Source organism: Perognathus longimembris, chromosome 1 (genome assembly GCF_023159225.1).
Source record: "Perognathus longimembris pacificus isolate PPM17 chromosome 1, ASM2315922v1, whole genome shotgun sequence".
Lineage (NCBI taxonomy): Eukaryota > Metazoa > Chordata > Mammalia > Rodentia > Heteromyidae > Perognathus > Perognathus longimembris.
This window is the reverse complement of record NC_063161.1, coordinates 44650550-44672263: the sequence shown is the minus strand read 5'-3', so window position 1 is coordinate 44672263 and position 21714 is coordinate 44650550. Positions and strand designations below refer to the sequence as shown.

General features: G+C 54.7%; 1 protein-coding gene across 1 annotated transcript in view; it reads left to right on the top strand.

Moving 5' to 3' along the window:
- Lrp1 (LDL receptor related protein 1) overlaps positions 1–21714 on the top strand; it is a 92660-nt gene that overhangs the window by 67952 nt on the left and 2994 nt on the right. The window contains exons 43-79 of the mRNA XM_048361289.1: positions 888–1092; positions 1890–2082; positions 2868–2993; positions 3153–3281; positions 3497–3616; positions 3802–3915; positions 4143–4292; positions 4369–4491; positions 4815–4931; positions 5056–5184; positions 5467–5589; positions 5688–5828; positions 5919–6109; positions 7379–7562; positions 7705–7790; positions 7963–8082; positions 8591–8778; positions 8894–9099; positions 9613–9801; positions 10605–10753; positions 11188–11281; positions 11390–11506; positions 11861–11980; positions 12754–12876; positions 12997–13122; positions 13462–13578; positions 14564–14670; positions 14758–14890; positions 15656–15775; positions 15916–16038; positions 16381–16521; positions 16612–16746; positions 17024–17143; positions 17698–17966; positions 20203–20381; positions 20822–20928; positions 21095–21211. Of these exons, the coding sequence (XP_048217246.1) occupies positions 888–1092; positions 1890–2082; positions 2868–2993; positions 3153–3281; positions 3497–3616; positions 3802–3915; positions 4143–4292; positions 4369–4491; positions 4815–4931; positions 5056–5184; positions 5467–5589; positions 5688–5828; positions 5919–6109; positions 7379–7562; positions 7705–7790; positions 7963–8082; positions 8591–8778; positions 8894–9099; positions 9613–9801; positions 10605–10753; positions 11188–11281; positions 11390–11506; positions 11861–11980; positions 12754–12876; positions 12997–13122; positions 13462–13578; positions 14564–14670; positions 14758–14890; positions 15656–15775; positions 15916–16038; positions 16381–16521; positions 16612–16746; positions 17024–17143; positions 17698–17966; positions 20203–20381; positions 20822–20928; positions 21095–21211 (5231 nt within the window). The remainder of the gene's footprint in view (positions 1–887; positions 1093–1889; positions 2083–2867; positions 2994–3152; positions 3282–3496; positions 3617–3801; positions 3916–4142; positions 4293–4368; positions 4492–4814; positions 4932–5055; positions 5185–5466; positions 5590–5687; positions 5829–5918; positions 6110–7378; positions 7563–7704; positions 7791–7962; positions 8083–8590; positions 8779–8893; positions 9100–9612; positions 9802–10604; positions 10754–11187; positions 11282–11389; positions 11507–11860; positions 11981–12753; positions 12877–12996; positions 13123–13461; positions 13579–14563; positions 14671–14757; positions 14891–15655; positions 15776–15915; positions 16039–16380; positions 16522–16611; positions 16747–17023; positions 17144–17697; positions 17967–20202; positions 20382–20821; positions 20929–21094; positions 21212–21714) is intronic.

The window sequence follows — 21714 nt, the reverse complement described above, 5'->3', positions numbered from 1 at the left end:
GTAAAATGTTTGTACAGTGTTTACCATTTTATTGAGATGGATATAAACTTATTTTTGTGTGGTACTGGAGATTGAACCAGAGCCTTATGTTTGTTGGGCAAGCACTCTGCAACCTGAGCCAAGTCCTCCATCCTTTTGTTTGTGTATTTTGTTTTTCAGCTAGGGTCTCTAGCTTTGCCCAGACTGCCTTCAGACTCCTCTTGCCTCTTTCTCCTGAGTACCTGGAATTACACATGTAAACCACTACACCAGGCACCATTGGCTCAGATCTGTAATCCTAGAGGCTCAGGAAGCTGAGAGCCATAGGATCTTATCCAAAGCTAGCCTAGGCAGAAAAGTCTGTGAGATTCCATCTCCAAAACAACCAGCATAAAGCAGGGATGGGGTCACAATGGCTCCAGGGGTAGAGTGCCAGCCTAGCAAGCACAAGGCCGCAAGTTCAAACCCCAGGCCAAAAAAAAAAAAAAAAAAAAAAACCCCAATCAGTTCTCTCAACCACACTATGAGGCAGGTATATGCTTCTTATTTCACAGAAGAGAAAGAAGATTTGAGTGGTTAAGTAAATTGCCTAAGGATATCTAGCTAGTAAGTGGTAAAGCCGGGGCTAGAACTCAAGAACCTGACGCACTTGCACAGCCTGTTGCTCTCAGCAAATGTAAGTGGGTGTTTTGCTATGTACATGTGTGCCCACACACATCACAGTAAATCAGTGTCTAGCGGCATTGATGCTGTGTTGGCTTAGATGACTCTGAGGTTTGCCAGGTATTTGGGGGTCTGGTCTACCCCCTGGCCCACCCTTGGGTTCTTGCTGTCCACAAGGCTGGCCTGTGCACTTCAGGGTGGACCCTATGACTTTGACTCCTGACCCCTGCCTGCCTCTTCCCCAGCCTCATGTTTTGGACCAACTGGAATGAGCAGCACCCAAGCATCATGCGGGCAGCCCTGTCTGGAGCCAATGTCCTGACTATCATCGAGAAGGACATCCGCACACCCAACGGCCTGGCCATCGACCACCGCGCCGAGAAGCTCTACTTCTCCGATGCCACCCTGGACAAGATTGAGCGCTGCGAGTATGACGGCTCCCATCGCTATGTGAGTCGGCAGGGCTACTGGGCAGGAAGGCAGTGTGAGGAGAGGCGGAACCAGGCATGCCGGGCACTGATCACCAGAAGGGAGGCCTGAGGCATAGCAAGAAAAGCTGAGATGCCAGGCACTGATCGCCCAGGTCTACAATCCTAGCTACTCAGGAGGCTGAGATCTGAGGATTGCAGTTTGAAGCCAGCTCAGACAGGAAAGTCTTTGAGACTTTTTTTTTTCTTTTTGCCAGTCCTGAGCCTTGAACTCAGGGCCTGAGCACTGTCCGTGGCTTCTTTTTTTGCTCAAGGCTAGCACTCTGTCACTTGAGCCACAGCACCACTTCTGGCCTTTTCTATATATGTGGTACTGAGGAATCGAACCCAGGGCTTCATGTATACGAGACAAGCACGCTTGCCACTAGGCCATATTCCCAGCCCCTTGAGACTCTTATCTCCAATTCACTACCAAAAAACTGAAAGTGGAACTGTGGCCCAAGTGGTAGACTGCTAACCTTGAGGAAAAACAAAAAAATGTCCAGGAACAGTGCCCAGGCAAGCCCTGAGTTCAAGCCCCAGGACAGACAAACAGATAGACAAACAGATAGGCAAACATGCACGCACACTGGGAGATGAAGTCCAACCAGGTTCTTATCATGGGCTCCATTGGGGACTGGTTCCCTCATTAGTTAAGCAAGAGGGTTGGCAAGATGCCTATGTGGGTGTCCTTCCTATTCTGTGATTTCCCAGCCTCCGCCCCCCCTGCTGCTAGCTGCAGTGGTAGAGTCAGGGACAGCAACGCTGTGCTCTCTGCAGGTGATCCTGAAGTCTGAGCCAGTGCACCCCTTTGGACTGGCTGTGTATGGAGAGCATATCTTCTGGACTGACTGGGTGCGGCGGGCAGTGCAGCGGGCCAACAAGTATGTGGGCAGTGACATGAAGCTGCTGCGCGTGGACATCCCCCAGCAGCCTATGGGCATCATTGCCGTGGCCAATGACACCAACAGCTGTGAGTGTAGCCCTGGCCACTGGCCTTGCTCTACTGCCCACTGTGCTGCATGTGCACATGCACATGATGCATGCACGCAGCCCTCTCTTGCTCTTCCTGGGCCTACATCATACAGACTCACACCTTATGCATCTTTGGTACGGAAAAGTTCAGCATACCTAACTGATACCCCTCTTCTCCAGCCCCCTAGAAACAGCTATGCAAGCCCTGAGCCAGACCTTATCTGGAAAATAAGCTAAAAGCAAAAAGGGCTGGAGGCATGGCTCAAGTGGTAGAATGTCTGCCTAGCAAGGCCCTGAATTCAATCCCTAGTATTACTTAAAAAAAAAAAAAAAGGCATCTATGCACATACATAGCCTTGGCACTTGCCTGGGTCATGTCACCCCCAGGCGCTTACCTACATCCTTGGTATACTCACACACACCTGACCGTTCCCTCCACACAGCCCCATGGTACTCAGGCATTCCAGGCTGGGCCCATGCCCTTGCTCAGCCTGCATGAGCCAACCACCCACTTCCATGGATCCCACCTTTCCCAAGCCTCTCCCCTGCTATTTGCATATGCCCCAGGACTACTAGGACCCCCAGGATTCTTGCACTAGAATCAGTCCAAAGTGCATCTCAAAGCCCCTAGTGCACCACCTGGGAGCACACACATCCACCTCAGCACCTCTAGCACCCAGTCCCTTCCCTCCCTCCTGTCTGCTGGGTCTGCTGGGTGGGCAGCTTGGGTGTGAATGCCGCAGTGAACACTCTGCAGCCTGCTGTTTCCCTGCTCCTGCTCAGGTGAACTCTCCCCTTGCCGTGTCAACAATGGGGGCTGCCAGGACCTGTGCCTGCTCACCCACCAAGGCCATGTCAACTGCTCCTGTCGAGGTGGCCGAATCCTTCAGGAGGATTTCACCTGCCGAGGTGAGGTTATAAGGATGGGCAGGGATGGGATCCTGGGGGAGTCCCATACCACAGAGGACCATCCCTCCTTGACTCTCCAGCCCAGACCCCTAAGCCTTTTGCCAAGGAGAAGCTGGCAGTGGCAGGGCCATGGCTCATGAAGCCCCACTCCTTCCCTAGCGGTGAACTCCTCCTGCCGCGCGCAGGATGAGTTTGAGTGTGCCAACGGCGAGTGCATCAGCTTCAGCCTCACCTGTGATGGTGTGTCCCACTGCAAGGACAAGTCCGATGAGAAGCCGTCCTACTGCAGTAAGGCACCCCTGCAGTCCCAACTCTACCTGCCCCAGAGCCTGCCCAGGCCCCTGGCTTCATGAAACTCAGCCCCTTGGCCTGAGGAGTTCTGGGAGTCTGGAGAAAGGCAGACTCGGCTGTTAGCCTGCCCCGGGCTCTTAGTGGGACATGGAACACATCTCTGATGAGGGTCATCAGGGGAAACCCCTGCTGAGAACACTCCTCCCTTGCAGATTCCCGCCGCTGCAAGAAGACCTTCCGCCAGTGCAACAACGGGCGCTGTGTGTCCAACATGCTCTGGTGCAATGGCGTGGACGACTGCGGGGATGGCTCTGATGAGATTCCGTGCAACAGTGAGTGGGGTGCTCCAAGACCCTAGCATCACACTTCACCCCCAGCCCATGCTCAACCTCCACCCCACCCTCATTCTGGCTGAGCTTTTGTCCCCAAGCTCAGAGGCATCTGGTTCAGGGCACTTTGGAGATAGGAGCTCCGTCGAGGGGCTCTGGGCTGATGGTGCTGGTGGGCACTGTTCTAGAGACGGCCTGTGCTGTGGGCGAGTTCCGCTGCCGGGATGGGACCTGCATTGGGAACTCCAGCCGCTGCAACCAGTTTGTGGATTGTGAGGATGCCTCGGATGAGATGAACTGCAGTGAGTGTTGCCTCTGCGCAGCCCTCTCCACTTCCCTGTCCTCTCAGCCTTCCTCGCCTCTACCCCCGCTCCTGTGTCTGGGCTTCCCTGGACTTCAGGGAAGGAGGCAGTGAGTAGAAAGCCCAGATGGTATTCCCTCTGAAAGGCACTCAAAAGGCACCCTGGGTCCAGCAGCCACAACCCGAGGGAGGGCATTTTAAGAGATGCCCCTCCCCCCCTTCCACTAGGTGCCACCGACTGCAGCAGCTACTTCCGCCTGGGCGTGAAAGGTGTGCTCTTCCAGCCCTGCGAGCGGACCTCCCTCTGCTATGCGCCCAGCTGGGTGTGCGATGGTGCCAATGACTGCGGGGACTACAGCGACGAACGTGACTGCCCAGGTCAGCCAGGAGCGGCTGTGGGGTGGGTGACAGGCTCCGAGGCCAGCCGAGGCCTCACACCTCCCTCGTTCCTCAGGTGTTAAGCGCCCCCGATGCCCCCTCAATTACTTCGCCTGCCCCAGTGGGCGCTGCATTCCCATGAGCTGGACGTGTGATAAGGAGGATGACTGTGAACACGGCGAGGATGAAAAACACTGCAGTGAGTAGCCAAAGCCCCCGGCTCACCAAACTACAGCCCAGAACACCTAGAGCCAGGGCCTCGCCATAGCCCCAAGGCCCTTTCGAGGCTCCACTGCAGTCTTCCTGGGAAATGCCTTCCACAGAGATGGGCACCCCAAGCCCTCACCACGCTTCATGCTACCAGACCCAGAAGCAGAGGCTACTTCTGCAGCTCCGGTGGAGCTCCCAAGCAATGCCCTGCGTGTCTCTAGTGTCCTTCCCACGGCAGCTTCCTGTCCTTCTGAGCATATGGCCACTCACCTCACCCCCTACCATCTAACCGAACCTTCTGATTGCCCCCAGACAAGTTCTGCTCAGAGGCCCAGTTCGAGTGCCAGAACCATCGCTGCATCTCCAAGCAGTGGCTGTGTGACGGCAGTGACGACTGCGGAGACGGCTCAGATGAGGCAGCTCATTGTGGTGAGCGGTGGCCAGGGACAGGTTGGGGGAGGCACTCCCGGGAGGGGACCCCTCCCTTGACACACCCTGCAGAGCATGTCACCTGGCACCACAGAGCCTCAGTGGCTCCCTGTTCCCTCCACAGAAGGGAAGACGTGCGGCCCCTCCTCCTTCCCCTGCCCGGGCACCCACGTGTGTGTCCCCGAGCGCTGGCTCTGTGATGGTGACAAGGATTGTGCGGATGGCGCTGATGAGAGCGTCGCAGCCGGCTGCTGTGAGTGACAAGGGCCAGGACATGTGACAGGCAACAGCCAGTTGCAGTTTCCCTCTGCAGATGAGGAACTAAGGTCAAGGAGAGAAAGTCGCTCTTGTGGTACTCACACAGAGCCAGAGCTGCAGTTCAGCTGTCCAGACTCCTCATTCAATGCCCTGCCCATTCTACCACTTTTACTCCAGGAAACTGGACTGGGGGGGTGAAGGGGGAGGAGAGGGTCAGCAGCTGGTAGCCAGGGCTAGGAGCAGAGCAAGGCTGAGGGCCATCCACCTCTGTCCACAGTGTACAACAGCACCTGTGATGACCGGGAGTTCATGTGCCAAAATCGCCAGTGCATCCCCAAGCACTTTGTATGTGACCATGACCGGGACTGTGCAGATGGCTCCGATGAGTCCCCTGAGTGTGGTGAGCCTGGGGCTGCAGTGGGAGGTGGGTCCCAGCTTTCCATCCCATGTGGGCCATGTTGGGGATAGCCAGCTCACCACCACCCCTCCTCACCCCAGAGTACCCAACCTGTGGCCCCAATGAATTCCGCTGTGCTAATGGCCGATGTCTGAGCTCTCGACAGTGGGAGTGTGATGGCGAGAACGACTGCCATGACCAGAGCGACGAGGCTCCCAAAAATCCTCACTGCACCAGCCCAGGTGAGCCCCAAGTGTGTATGTAACTCCCTTCTCTCCTGCTTCCCTCGGACTGTCCGTGACCCCACTGACCTGCTGCCTCTGCCTCCCCAGAGCACAAGTGCAATGCCTCCTCGCAGTTCCTGTGCAGCAGTGGGCGCTGCGTGGCCGAGGCGCTGCTCTGCAATGGCCAAGACGACTGCGGGGATGGCTCTGATGAGCGTGGCTGCCACGTCAATGAGTGTCTCAGCCGCAAGCTCAGTGGCTGTAGCCAGGACTGCGAGGACCTCAAGATCGGTTTCAAGGTATGCCTCGCCTTGAGGTGGGAGCTTCCGTACCACTGACCTGCCCATGTGCCCTGTTCCGTGCATTCATCAAGCCTTTATGGAACACCTCCTCAGCCAGGCAGTGCCTCATGCTGTGGGGATGGAGCAGGGAACAGACTCCAGCCTCTGCTGGATTATGTTCTGCATCTATCTGGAAGGACTTGTTGACAGATAAGGTTAGAGCTCTGAGAGACGAGAAGGGAACGTGTCAAGGAGGCAGAGTTGCAGGTCTGGAGTTCAAGAGAGAGAGGCTCAGCCAGAAGGGAGAGCAGCTCTTTAAGTCCATCCAGATGACTCTCAATGTGATCACCAAGGAAGCGAATATAGGGTGCACAGAGGAGATCCAAGGCCTGGGCCCATGCTGAGCAACAAAGAGGGGCAGGAGGATGAGGGGATCTGCAGAGGGGTCTGAGGAGAAGCAGCCTCCAAGGTGGAATAACAGCCACATGAAGAAAGTGGGTTGAGCAGTGGTGTCCTAGGCCTATAATCTAGCTACTCAGGAAACTGAGATCTGAGGATTGAGGTTTGAAGCCAGTCCAGACAGAAAAGCCCACGAGACTCTAATCTCCAACTAATAAGCAAAAAGCTGTAAGTGGAGGTTTGGATCAAGTGATAGAGTTCCAGGCTTGAGTGAAAAAACATAGTGATGGGCTGGGAATATGGCCTAGTGGTAAAGTGCTCGCCTCGTATACATGAAGCCTCGTATACATGAAGCCCTGGGTTCGATTCCTCAGCACCACATATATAGAAAAAAGCCGGGAGTGGCGCTGCGGCTCAAGTGGTAGAGCGCTAGCCTTGAGCAAAAAGAAGCCAGGGAGAGTGCTCAGGCCTTGAGTCCACACCCCAGGACTGGCAACAAAAACAAAAACAAACAAAAAAACGTAGTGAGAACATGAAACCCTAATTTCAAGCCCCAGTACCGGCATAGAAAGGGAAGGAAGGAAGCAAGCAGAAGGAAAGGAAAGGAAGGAAAAAGAAAAGGAGCATTTTGAGGAAGGCTTGCACAGCTCAATCCAGCACCATTCATGAGGGGGGAAGTCTAGACATCAGACTCTGAATCCCAAAATGTCCATCACCATGTTGTTGCCATGGACATGAGTAGACTACTGGCTGGGTGAGCACAGTACCTGTGTACTGCCTGTCTCCCCATAGTCAGGTGAATCAAGAGAGCCCCTGGCCTCTAGTCTCCAGGGAGGGAAGGCCCAGACCCCTGCCATGTCCCCAGCCTTAGGCTCCCTGTGCCCACAGTGTCGCTGCCGCCCTGGCTTCCGGCTGAAGGATGACGGCCGAACGTGTGCCGATGTGGATGAGTGCAGCACCACCTTCCCTTGCAGCCAGCTCTGCATCAACACCCACGGCAGCTACAAGTGTCTGTGCGTGGAGGGCTATGCCCCCCGCGGCGGTGACCCCCACAGCTGCAAAGCTGTGACTGGTGAGATAGGCGGTTGGAGGGTACACGATGGCCCAGGCAGCTGGGGACTTCCCAAGGAGGGCTGGAACAGCAGGGCTCAAGTTAGGTGGGGTGAACTAGGCTGTGCCTAGCCAGGAGCTGAGCCAAGATACTCTGCTTCCAGATGAGGAGCCTTTTCTCATCTTTGCTAACCGGTACTACCTGCGCAAGCTCAACCTGGATGGCTCCAACTACACGCTGCTTAAACAGGTGCCAAAGCCCAGGCCCCCTGGCCCCGGCTGACTGCCCCAGGCCCTCACCCCTGATGCTGCCCCCAAATCCTCTGTATGGGCCCGTGGTCTTGCCCTACTGCCTCTCTAGCCTGATCCACCTGTGCCCCTGCTGCCAGCTGACTTCCACTTCCCCCAACCCCCAACTCCAGGGCCTGAACAATGCCGTTGCCTTGGACTTCGACTATCGAGAGCAGATGATTTACTGGACGGACGTAACAACCCAGGGCAGCATGATCCGGAGGATGCACCTTAATGGAAGCAATGTGCAGGTGAGGCAGAGCCGCAGCCCCTGTCTAGCCAACTCCTGGTAGAGGAGGGAGGACAGATGCAACCCCACACCCCTACCCCATTGGCTCCCTGCTGTGAGGTCATTTCTTCTCCCCACATACCTGCTGAAAGTATTCCTTTATCCACCTTGCCACTGAGCCACTGTAGGATTCTGCTTGTTCTATAGAACAGCTTCTCCCTCCTTTAAGCATGGGGTCAAGGAGACTCCTCTGGCTCTCCCACTTGCTGCCTCCCCAGGACCCCTGACTCATCAGATAGTCCCCTTTAAGTCTCACCTCTCTGCTTCAGGCCACTGAGCTGGCTTAGATATAGTAAAAATGTCCAAAAGTGTCCAGAGATCCTTTTCTGGAACACCTGATGATACCAACTTACTGGTTGGGCATCTCAGATCCATGGTTCTTCAAACAAAGCAGAGAAAGGGAGATTGCAGGACCTGAGAAATGCTGAAGGTCCCACCCAGGGCTCCTTCTCGCCTGTCCCTACCTGTAGGTGCTACACCGGACCGGCCTCAGTAACCCAGATGGGCTGGCTGTGGACTGGGTGGGTGGCAACCTGTACTGGTGCGACAAAGGCCGAGATACCATTGAGGTGTCCAAGCTCAACGGGGCGTATCGAACAGTGCTGGTCAGCTCTGGCCTCCGTGAGCCCAGAGCTCTGGTGGTGGATGTGCAGAACGGGTATGTGGGCCAGGAGTTGGGGTTGGGGGAAATCCCTGCAAGCGGGTTGTACTCTCAGTCATTGGTGGCATCAGTCATGAGATATCTTGGGGCTCACTGTGCACCCTACTGCCAGGTACCTGTACTGGACAGACTGGGGTGACCACTCACTGATAGGCCGGATCGGCATGGATGGATCGGGTCGCAGTGTCATTGTAGACACCAAGATCACGTGGCCCAATGGGCTGACTCTAGACTATGTCACCGAGCGCATCTATTGGGCTGATGCCCGCGAGGACTACATTGAATTTGCCAGCCTGGACGGCTCCAATCGCCATGTTGGTTAGTATACCACTGAGGCTGTCCAAGCATGGATGGCCTTGGGGGATATAGGTCTGAAGTGACAGTGGATCTGGATTTTTAGGACAAGAGGGCATGATAGAAGCATATCAACCCCTGGGGTATGGGAGTTCTGAGTACCCTGGGTGCTTCCCCTGGACTGGTCCAGACCTGAGACCACCATCCGTCTCCTAAGAAGGGCAAAAGAGAAGCCCTTCCCATGTAGATCCAGGTTGATGGCTGAGCAGGAGGACAGAGGGTCAGGAGGCCTGGAGCCAAGGAACCAAGATGCACCCTACTTCCTGAGAAGAATTGAATACCATTGTAGAGCAGGAACTTGCTGTTGGAAGCTTTCCTCTTGTTAGCCATGTGACCTTGGGAGGCCCTAGAACCATCTGAAAGTGCTGCTCATGCCACCCTCCCAGGGTTGTGGTGAAGTTAAGGAAGTCGAGTAGGCAAGGCACCCCAGTGTCACTTGGTGCTGACTGCTGCTATATCTGTCCTCTTGCCCTCCAGTGCTAAGCCAAGACATCCCTCATATCTTCGCCCTGACTCTGTTTGAGGACTATGTCTACTGGACCGACTGGGAGACAAAATCCATCAACCGAGCCCACAAGACCACAGGGGCCAACAAGACACTCCTCATCAGCACCCTGCACCGGCCCATGGACCTGCATGTCTTCCATGCCCTGCGCCAACCAGATGGTAAGTGGGTGAGCGGTGGAGCAGTGGAGTGAGCACCAGGCTCCGGGGTGTGTGGGGACTTAGGAGGGGTCAGGATGCTGTCTCAGTGGGAATTCCTGCTCATCCTCTCTTTTTGCCAGGCACCAGAAGATTCCAGAGGGTAGAAACCTAGTATAATTAGCCCAGCCTGAGTCCAATCCTGGAGTCTCCTGGCAGCAAGGCCGTGAAGCCAGTCAGGGAGCCCAAAGAAGGGCAGATCTGGGTACAGATCGCCAAGGCAGGTCACAGAAGGAAGTCAGAGGTGTTGAGGGAGGCACAGATGTTGCAAGGTGTGAGTTCAGGCCTCACCTGAAGCTTAGAGAGGATCTTCTCCTCCCTTAGACCTTGACTCCCCTGAAAAATCTGGATTTAGATGCCCTCTGTCCAGGATAGAGGGGCCAGGAAGCCTTCAGAAGACCAGAAACCACTCCCAGCAGCTGAGATCCAGTGGCTCATGTCCGTAATCCTAGCTACTTAGGGAGCTGAGATCTGAGAACAGTGGTTTGAAGTCAGTCCAGCAGGAAACTTCATGAGACTCTTATTTCCGGTTAACCACCAGAAAAACTGAAGTGGTGCTGTGGCTCAAAGTGGTAGAGCACTAGCCTCGAGCAAAAGAGCTCAGGGATAGTGCCCAGGCCCCAGTTCAAGCCCCACAACTGACAAAAAAAGAAAGAAAGAAAGAAAGAAAGAAAGGCGGGGAGGGGGGACCATTCCCAGCAAGTTCTGCCCACACTACTGGAAGCCAGGCCCAGTGAGCTGCCCCTTACCCACTTTCTCCCTGGCAGTGCCCAATCACCCCTGCAAAGTCAACAACGGTGGCTGCAGCAACCTGTGCCTGCTCTCCCCTGGTGGTGGTCACAAATGCGCCTGCCCCACCAACTTCTACCTGGGTGGTGATGGGCGTACCTGTGTATCCAACTGCACTGCAAGCCAGGTGAGACCCTCCTCTGCACCCACCTCCCATTTGCCAATACCTTCCCCTTGATCCCCTCCTACCAGTACCCTCAATCCTTCTTGGTCCCCAACACCCACTCTAATGTCTCCACACATCTTGTTTTCCCAGGCTAACACTCCTACATTTCTTGCCTACCTCTTGTCTCCCCACAATACTCATACATTTGCCACTACACACAGATACCTCCACACCCCAAGTGTGACCTCACCAGTTCTCCAAGCCCCAACTCCCTACCTCCTCCCCACTGACACCCTCTTGCCTAGCCTTCCGGCCTTCATCACAGCCTCCCCTTTCCCATCCAGCTCTGTCTACCCCCAAAACATCCTATCCCCAAGACTTCTTTGAAATGTCCTAACCCCCTCAAAAGAGAAACCAGACCCCCCCACCAACCCCTCTCCCCACCTGCCCTCCAGTTTGTATGCAAGAATGACAAATGCATCCCCTTCTGGTGGAAATGTGACACCGAGGATGACTGCGGGGACCACTCAGACGAGCCCCCAGACTGTCGTGAGTCCCTGGGGTGTGGGTGGCAGAGGGGACTTACTGGCTGGCAGGAAGAGCTGCGCTATCTTGCTCACCCCTACTCTTCTGACACGAGCCTCCCCTCCCCTGCAGCGGAGTTCAAGTGCCGCCCAGGACAGTTCCAGTGCACAACAGGCATTTGCACAAACCCTGCTTTCATCTGTGATGGGGACAACGACTGCCAAGACAACAGTGATGAAGCCAATTGTGGTAAGAGGCTGCCCAGCCCCTCGCTCCCCAACACTTGAGTTGTCAGGAACAAGGAAGCAGCTGGTGATTTGGCTTAAGTAGTAGTGTCTATCTAGCAAGCAAGCTCCAGGCCCTTAGTTCGAACCTCAAAAGCATAAAAAAGAGATGTGAAAAACAGAGAGACAGGAGAGAGAAAAGTGATTGAGAAGGAGCAAGATAGAGTGTAAGGAAGCTCCAGCCAGGGGCTGCTTTTCCCCCAAGATGGATTCTTGGAGCTTGAAGCCCTCCTGTCCCTCACTAAGGGGGTGGGTCCCCCCCCTCTTGTCCTTGGGGCCTCCGTCTTTCATTAGTCACCTCCCCTCTTCCCACCCCCAGATATCCACGTGTGCTTGCCCAGTCAGTTCAAGTGTACCAACACCAACCGCTGTATTCCCGGCATCTTCCGCTGCAACGGGCAGGACAACTGTGGGGATGGCGAGGACGAACGGGACTGCCGTGAGTGCCAGAGGCCATGGATGGCCTGGTGGTGGCACAGGGGCAGGGACCCCTGCACACTCACACTCCTCACCACTTCTAGAAGTGCTCCAGTTTATTTTATTAGAGGGGTGGCAGATCACATCATGCACCAGGTGCGGGTGCTTCATGCCTGCAATCCTAGCTACTCAGGAGGCTGAGATCTGAGGATCAAGGTTGGAAGACAGCTTGGGTAATCCAGTTAATCACAGAAAAAGTCAGAAGTGGTGCTGTAGCTCAAGTGGTAGAGTGCTAGCCTTAAGCAAAAGGACAGTATCCAGGCCCAGAGTTCAGGAAAAAGCATCATGCTTACTGGGCACTGGTGGCTCACACCTATAATTCTAGCTACTCAAGAGGCTGAGATCTTAGGATTGGGGTTGGTAGCCAGTCCTGGGCAGAAAATTCCATGAGACTCTTCTCTCCAGTTATCCAGCGCAAAGCTGGAAGTGAAGGTGTGGCTCAAGTGGTAGAGTGCTGGCATTGAGCGAAAAAGCTAAGGGACAGTGTGCACAGGCCCCAAGTTGAAGCCCCAGTGCCACACACACACACACACACACACACACACACACACACACACACACACACACACACACACACTATGATCTATGATCCTTGGCATAGAGATACTGATGCTCTAGAAGCAAAAAGCACCAAAATTAGAGACCAGGGCCAGGCTTGTAAGAGGAAGATGGTGATCCTGAACTGGAAGGAGAGGTAAGAGTGCCGCCGTCCTCATTCTCTTTTCCACCCTGCAGCTGAGGTGACCTGTGCCCCCAACCAATTCCAGTGCTCTATCACCAAGCGCTGCATCCCCCGTGTCTGGGTCTGTGACAGGGACAATGACTGTGTGGACGGCAGCGATGAACCCGCCAACTGCAGTGAGTTGCCTGGTGCCCCTTGGAGCACAGTTCCTTGGCTTACACACCCCTGCAAGTCCCCCACCCTCCTGCAGCCATTTCTGGAGGAGCTCCCCCTCACCTGTGCCCATGCCCCTGCAGCTCAGATGACCTGCGGAGTGGATGAATTCCGTTGCAAGGACTCGGGTCGCTGCATCCCAGCTCGCTGGAAGTGTGACGGAGAGGATGACTGTGGAGACGGCTCAGACGAACCCAAGGAAGAGTGTGGTAAGCCCACTACTCAGAGAAGGCGATCTGAGGGTTAGGGGGGTGGCATGGCAGCCAATGGCAGGGAGTTGTCAGGATGTGTGCTGACCAGCCAGGCCCCAGTGCCAGGTTCCTGTACCCGGCACCTCCTACTTCTCCAATGCCTGTCCCCTCAGCCATACCTCAGGACTTACCTGTGCGGAAGCTTCTAGAGGGCCTCCAAGCAGCTGCCTTCCCTGCACACCATCTCTCTTGGCCCCAAGCTCTCCTGGAGACCTGTCAGACCACTGCCTGGGCTCCCAAACTGAGTTTCCTCTGGCTGTGATGTCCTGATTGTCCCCCAACATCTGCCTCCCCCAGATGAGCGCACCTGTGAGCCGTACCAGTTCCGCTGCAAAAACAACCGCTGCGTGCCGGGGCGCTGGCAGTGCGACTATGACAATGACTGTGGGGACAACTCGGATGAGGAGAGCTGCAGTATGTCCTTCATCCTGCCCCGCCCAGCCCAGCTCATGCCCTTCCCTGGGCCCTGGCACCTGCCTCCCCCAACCCCCTGGCCCTCCTGCTGCCATGCTGGGCTAGAACAAGGGGCCTCCTTCCAGGCCAGGGGGGCAGGAGCCCCTCCCACCTCACCCCACCCCACTCCATGTCGTGTACTTGAGTTTGTGCCATTTCACCTCATCTCATGTTTTTCTCCATTTTCACACTGTCCTCCTGGGGTTGCAGAGGTAGGTGTCTCTGATGTGCCCTCCTGCCACACCCCTGCCTCTGCCCCAGAACCCAACCGTCCCTGTGCTGTGCCCCTGCCCGTCATCCTTCACTGTCCTGGACCCAGTGCTTGTCTTAGTGGTCTTGTCCCTCCCTTCCTGTCCCGCCCTTCCTGTCCTGAGGGCAAGACCAGGGGCCCATGTGCCTCCCATGTCTGTCCCCCAGTAGAGTAAATGTAAGCAAGCCCCCTCCCCCCATTGCCTGGCCAGTCTCATGAGGGCACCAAGTTGGCTGCCCTGGATTGATTGAGCATCTTGATTATTATGCCAGTTAGCTGTGACTTGCAGGGACACAAAGATAGGCTTTGTATTCCAGCCTATCGCTGTTTTATTTTGGAGGGTTTCTTTTGGCAGTATTAGGGTTTGAACTGGCATATGTTCTACCAGTTGAGCTATTCCACCAGCCCTTTTACTTGAGTTATTTTTCAGATGGGACCTTCCTTTTTTTTTTAACCTAGGATGGTCTGAATGACAGTCTCCTTCCTTGTGCCTCCTAGGTAGCTGAGATTACAGACAAGTACCACTTTACCCAGCTTTTTTTGTTGAAATGAAGATCTCATTAACTCTTTGCCTGGACTAGCCTTGAATCACAAGTAACTGTCAAGAGTGTCCCTTCTAAGAGCTAGAGATGCCTTGGGCACTGAGTCCCTGTGCCCACTCCTCGGGGGTCTGTCTTTCCCTTGTTCCCTCCCCAGCCCCTCGGCCCTGCTCTGAGAGCGAATTCTCCTGTGCCAATGGCCGCTGCATCGCGGGACGCTGGAAGTGTGATGGGGATCATGACTGTGCTGATGGCTCCGATGAGGTGCGCAGGAAGATGGGTTTGGACGAGTTAGGGCAGGGTTCTGGAGGTATCTGGAACTGACCAGGCTGCTGGCTCCCCTGCCCACAGAAAGACTGCAGCCCCCGCTGTGACATGGACCAGTTCCAGTGCAAGAGCGGCCACTGCATCCCTCTGCGCTGGCGCTGTGATGCGGATGCTGACTGCATGGACGGCAGCGATGAGGAAGCATGTGGCACTGGTGGTGAGACCCTCCAGCCTGGCTTCCCCAGCCCTCCCCCCCCCCCCCCCGCCCTGCCCTGCCCCGTCACACTTCCCCATAGTTCCCATAGTCCTTGTCTTTCCTGTATTCATTGCAACAAACACTGAGCATTTGCTGCACGCCAGGCATAGTCCTAGGTGCTGGGAATGTATCCCTAAACAACAATGGCTCCAGGCCATTGGGTCCATTTTTGTAGGGACTATTGTCTTCCTGCTGGCATCTTCTCGAGGAGCCAAAATGCCACCAAAGTAGTAGGCTGTGTCCATGCACACCTCATCTAGGTGCCTCTCAGTCAGCTGCCTGAAGAGGCTCACATGCTGCCCTGCTCACTTTTCTTTCCTGGGGCAGGGAGCCAGAGCCTGTCCCTGACACACCAGCTCCAGCTCAGCAGCCAGAGGGGACAGTGTGAAGGTCACCAAGAGACAAGTCTAAGGCCTAGAATAGGGACCCCAAACTCTACGTCATCTGCCTATGTCTGCCCCTCTGTGCCCACTGGGGAACTACAAAAAGCCCAGTGCCTTGCCTGCCAAGTCCACCTGAGAAGGCCTCCTTCAGAGCCTCTTGGACACTGCCCACAATGGCCTTGCCTCCCCTAAATGCCAACAAGGGAGCATTTCTGCCCCCTCTGCCACTGTTTCCCTGCTGACTTCTTTGGGTCTCAGCCTCCACCTAAGGAGGGAGGGGGCCATTAGCCTGGGCCTGTGACTCACAGCAACTTCTTCCCTGTTCGCCCCTGCTGGTGCCCAGTGAGGACCTGCCCCTTGGACGAGTTTCAGTGCAACAACACCCTGTGCAAACCGCTGGCCTGGAAGTGTGATGGTGAGGACGACTGTGGGGACAACTCAGATGAGAACCCCGAGGAGTGTGGTAAGATGGGATGGGAGGGGGCTCTGGGATGAGGGCGTGGCTACATAAAAGGGGTGGGACTCACATGCTCCCAAGGGCTGGCTGTCCCCTCCCCTCCCCTCTCAAGGCTGATTCTGACCCTCTCCTCCTGACCACTACAGCCCGGTTTGTGTGCCCTCCCAACCGGCCCTTCCGTTGTAAGAACGACCGTGTCTGCCTGTGGATCGGGCGCCAGTGTGATGGCACGGACAACTGTGGTGATGGGACTGATGAAGAGGACTGTGGTGAGCAGGGGGCCAGAGAAGGGGGGCCAGGGGGGCTTTAGGGGGGGCCTGCACAGGGTTTCAGTAACAGTAGGAGATGTAGCTGGGGAGTAGACCCACCCTGGAAAGGTAGGACCCATTGCCAAGTGACGGGACCTTTTGATGGGAGAGGGGAGCCCCCAGAAAAGGCACTGGAAGCTTCCTGAGGCCTTCAGTCTGCAGGAGGAGGCTGAGAATCTCCATGTTTAGCCGGATGGTCCCTGCAGGCAGCTAAGCCTGGACCCATTAGTGTCTCTGGGTGGGTCCCTGGGAGAGAAGACAATGTGGTCAGTAGCCAGGGTTTGAAAATCCTACCCTCTCCAGAGCCTTCCACAGCCCAGACAGCCCACTGCAAGGACAAGAAGGAATTTCTGTGCCGGAACCAGCGCTGCCTCTCCTCCTCATTGCGCTGCAACATGTTTGATGACTGTGGAGATGGCTCTGATGAGGAAGACTGCAGAATTGGTAGGACCAGGCCCACAGGGGTGCCGGCGGGGGGGTGCCCACTGGGGAAGATGGACTTGGGGGAGTCCATCCACTCCTGTCCCCCTACAGACCCCAAGCTGACCAGCTGCACCACCAATGCCAGTATCTGTGGAGATGAGGCACGCTGCGTGCGTACCGAGAAAGCTGCCTACTGTGCCTGCCGCTCTGGCTTCCACACTGTGCCAGGCCAGCCTGGGTGCCAGGGTAAGACAGTGGAACGGTCCTAGCTGCTCAGGAGGCTGGGATCTGAAGCTCACAGTTCAAAGCCAGCCAGAACAGGACAGTCCAATTAACCACCAAAAGGCTGGAAGTAGAGTGGTGACTCAAGTGGTAGAGCACTAGCCTTGAGCAAGTAAGCTCAGAGACAGTGCCCAGGCCCTGAGTTTAAACCCCAGTATTGGCACATGCAAAAAGTGGGATGGGTGAGGGGATAGGAACCCCAGCTGCTAGGCTCCCCGTGACCCTCCCCTATCACCCCTAGACATCAATGAGTGCCTGCGCTTCGGCACCTGCTCGCAGCTCTGCAACAACACCAAAGGCGGCCACCTCTGCAGCTGTGCCCGCAACTTCATGAAGACACACAACACCTGCAAGGCGGAAGGTACAGGGGTTTGGAGAGGCCAGGAAGCGGGTGGGGTTGAGGTGACAGGCTATTAAATGGGGCCGACCTGGAGTGGAATGTTCCTCATATGTGCCTCATAGTTGCCCCGCCCACATGCCAGTGTGCAGATGCCCCCACACACTTACCCACATACCGTGCTTGCACATGTGTATACATACACCCTATGCGCTTCTGGGTCCATGCACATATCCCCAGATTCATGGCACCTCTGAGCACTGACCAGGTAGTGTGCAGCAGTCTGATGAGGCTGGAGGGGCAGAAGGAGTGAGTCATATCAGATTAGCTTGGGAAGGAGAAGAGGGTGTTTGGAGGCTAAGGCTGGGGCACTCCGGCCTGGCACTGGGAGGCTAAGTACCCACTTGTGTCTGAAGCAGATGGTCTCATTAGGACTTGGAATATTGTTAGGGGGAGGGGGGAATAAGGGGCATCTTCCTCCCAGCACTAAGCAACGTAGCTGACATGCCAGCCCCTAGCCATGGCTTCCTGCTCCCAACTTTGACGCCCATCTGGTATCCAACCCCTTGTTCCTTCAGGCTCTGAGTACCAGGTCCTGTACATTGCTGACGACAATGAGATCCGCAGCCTGTTCCCTGGGCATCCCCACTCCGCTTATGAGCAGGCCTTCCAGGGCGACGAGAGTGTCCGCATCGACGCCATGGATGTTCATGTCAAAGCTGGCCGTGTCTATTGGACCAACTGGCACACGGGCACCATCTCCTATCGAAGTCTGCCACCTGCTGCACCTCCTACCACTTCTAACCGTCACCGGAGACAGATCGACCGGGGTGTCACTCACCTCAATGTAAGTGCCAGCCTCACACAATGGCTGAAGTTCAAAGAATTTGAGAAGGACACTGGGAGGGGAAAAACATGTAACTGGAAGGCAGAAATGGTCAAGATTCTGTCCTGAGGCACAGACAAGCTAAAGAATTACCTGTAGGTGGCTCTGCCACATGGCAGCCCAGGACACCAGGGTAGACTGGCCCTCAGCCCATTTCAATGCCTGATTGTCACTTAGTTCATCTTGGCCAATGTACTTAACTTCTTGGGGACTTACAAGAGAGCCAGGAATAGTGGCCTGTAACACTAGCTACTTGGGAGATAGAAGTCAGGAAGACTGAGGTTCAAGTCCCTAGTACAAAGTTAGCGAGGAGCCAGTGACTGACACCTATAATTCTAGCTACTCAGGAGGCTGAGATTGGAGGATTGTGGTTCAAAGCCAGCCCAGGCACAAAAGTCCCTATGAGACTCTTCTCTCCAATTAACCACTCAAAAACCAGTAGTTTGTGACTCCAAACTACTGTGGCTCCAAGGAGTAGAATGCTAACCTTGAGCAAAAGAGCTCAAGGACAGCACTGAGGCCCTGAGTTCAATCCGCATGGACCAACAACAACAGAAGCTAGCCAGACTCCAATCTCAATCAATAAAAATCTGGGCATGATGGCTGAAACCTGTCATCCCAGCTAACTGAAAAAATCTAAATAGGAGAATCTTGATCCAGGCCAGCCTAAGATACACATGAAACTGTATTAGAAAAAATAAAGCAAAACAACTGAGGGTATGGCTCAAATGGTAGAGCACCCAGCACAAGGACCTAAAGTCAAACCCCAGTATTGGCAATAACAACAGCAACAAGATGATAGACCAGGCACTAGGGCTACCCTATAATCCTAGATACTCACCTGTAATCCCCACTATTCTGGAAACAGAGAGTAGGAGGATTGTGGTTCAAGTTCAACTTAAGCAAAAAATTACTGAAACTCCTTCTCAACCAACAAGTTGGGCATGGTGGCATGTGCCTACGATTCCAGCTACATGGGATGCACGAGTAGGATTGTGGTTCAAGGCCAGCCCTTGGGGAAAACTCAAGACCCAACCAGGTGTTGGTGGCTCATACCTGTAATCCTGATTACTTAGGAGGCTGAGATCCGAGGAGTGCGGTTCAAAACCAGCCCAGGCAGGAAAGTCCATGAGACTCTTACCGCCAATTAACTGCCAAAAAAAAAAACCAAACACAGAATTAGAACTGTGGTTCTCCAGTAATAGAACTAGCCTTGAGCAGAAAAGCTCAGGATAGCACCCAGGCTCTGAGTTCAACCCCCAGGACTGGTGCACACACGTGTATACACACATACACACACACACACACACACACACACACACACACACTTAAGAGCCCATCTGAAAAATAATCAAAGCAGAAATGGACTGGGAAGCCAAGTACTGGTGTCTTACGCCTGTAATCCTAGTACTCAGGAGGCTGAGATCTGAGGATCAAGATTGAAAGCCATCCCAGGCTGGAAAGTCCATGAGACTCTGTCAAATAAACTACTCAGAAAAGACCAGAAGTGGTAGACTGCTATCCTTGGGAAAAAGAAGCTCAGGGAGAACACCTATGCCCAGAGTTCAAGCCCCAGGACTGGGAAAGAAAAGTCCAAAGGACTGGGAGCATGGCATAACTGATAGCACTCTGCTTAGCAAGCTAGAGGCCCTGAGTTCATTCTCTTTTTTTGTTTGTTTGTTTGTTTTTTTGCCAGTCCTAGGGCTTGGACTCAGGGCCTGAGCACTGTCCCTGGCTTCTTTTTGCTCAAGGCTAGCACTCCACCACTTGAGCCACAGCGCCACTTCTGGCCGTTTTCTGTATATGTGGTGCTGGGGAATTGAACCCAGGGCTTCATGTATACGAGGCAGGCACTCTTGCCACTAGGCCATATCCCCAGCCCCAAGGCCCTGAGTTCAAATCCTAACATTTCCAAAAGAAAACAAAATGAGAAATACCTATCTCGTGTTGAGGTAGCTATGTGAAGCCCTAGGTTTGATTCTAACAAGAAAAACAACTGTAATAATACCTGCCTTGCAAGATTTTTTTTAAGTGAGGACTGACAAAATATGAAATGGCTAAGGCCTGACAGTTGGGTCTCCTTAAAGCCTAGGAACTATCCGTCTGGAGTGACATTTTCCTAGGCAAACCCAGGGGGCAGGGATAATGGACAGGAAGACGAAAGGTAGTGGTGCCTGAACGTGTGGTTCTCCTTCAGATTTCAGGGCTGAAGATGCCCAGGGGCATCGCCATTGACTGGGTGGCTGGGAATGTGTACTGGACCGACTCGGGCCGAGATGTGATTGAGGTGGCGCAAATGAAGGGCGAGAACCGCAAGACGCTCATCTCAGGCATGATTGATGAGCCCCACGCCATTGTGGTGGACCCGCTGAGGGGGTGAGCAAGAGTCCTGGGGAGAAACATCTAGAATGATGGTAGGAAATCTCTGGGCCTGGCTGGGCCACAGGTTAGCCTGAGGCCAGAGCCCTTCTGAGGCCCGTGGGCTTCCTGGCAGCCCTACCCCTGACCCTCTTTGATTTTAGCCTGGGACTGTCAGCCAGTCCTGTTCAGGTAGGCACCTGGCCTCTACTTGGCTGGCTGTCATGAGTAGCTGAGTTCCGGATGGCTCCTCCACTCCCAGGAACAGTTCTCCTCATCACACCATTGCTGGCTCAGCACATTGTGATTGTAGAGTGGACGATGGATAGCCTGGTCAGAGGCTGTCTCTCCCCACTACCCAGCAACCCCTGAGCTAGCCCAGGCACCTGCTACCACACCTCAGCCTGCTTCCTCCAGCCCTTGGGTCCAACCCACTCTCACACCTTCTCCCTCTCCAGGACCATGTACTGGTCAGACTGGGGGAACCACCCCAAGATTGAGACAGCTGCGATGGATGGGACCCTTCGGGAGACACTCGTGCAAGACAATATTCAGTGGCCCACAGGTCTGTGGGGCAGGTGCAGCAGGAGGGAAGGGCAGGCTCTGAGCTGAGCTGCTAAAGTCATCTAAACACGAGGAAGGGGAGGGGCTGGGCCAGCCGGGATAGGGCCCTGGGCTTATGAAAGCTTTAGAGGCACTGCTGAGCCCTCACAGGATTCTGTGCCCCATAGGCCTGGCTGTGGATTATCACAATGAACGGCTATACTGGGCAGATGCCAAGCTTTCAGTCATCGGCAGCATCCGGCTCAATGGCACTGACCCCATCGTGGCAGCTGACAGCAAACGAGGTCAGAACTCACCAGCAGTCTGGGTCCCCAGCACCGGCCTCCAGCTTCCCACCCTCCCTGCTGAGTCCAGAGGCCTTACTCCAATACTGCCACCCTTGTCAGCCTGGCAACCAGCAATCATACAGACCTGGGGCCTCCTCTGACCCTCAGTCCACCTTTCCCTTTATTCACGCTATCAATGAGCATCAAGAGCCCAGTGCTGGTGGCTTATGCTTGTAATCCTAATTACTCAGGAGGCTGAGATCTAGGGTCCTGATTCAAAGCCAGCCTGGGCAGACAAAACTGATGGACTTTATCTCCAACTAATCAGCAAAAAGTTAGAAGCAGATGTGTGGCTCAAGTGATAAAGCACCAACCTTGAGTAAAAAAAAGCTAAGGGATAGCATGAGGCCTTGAGTTCAAGCCCCAGTATTAGCGCTACAAAGAAAAGGTAACCTATTGTGTAGAGGCAGGAGTGGCTGTAGGAACTGGGCAAATGTGAGAAGAGTAAGCTGAAGTCCATT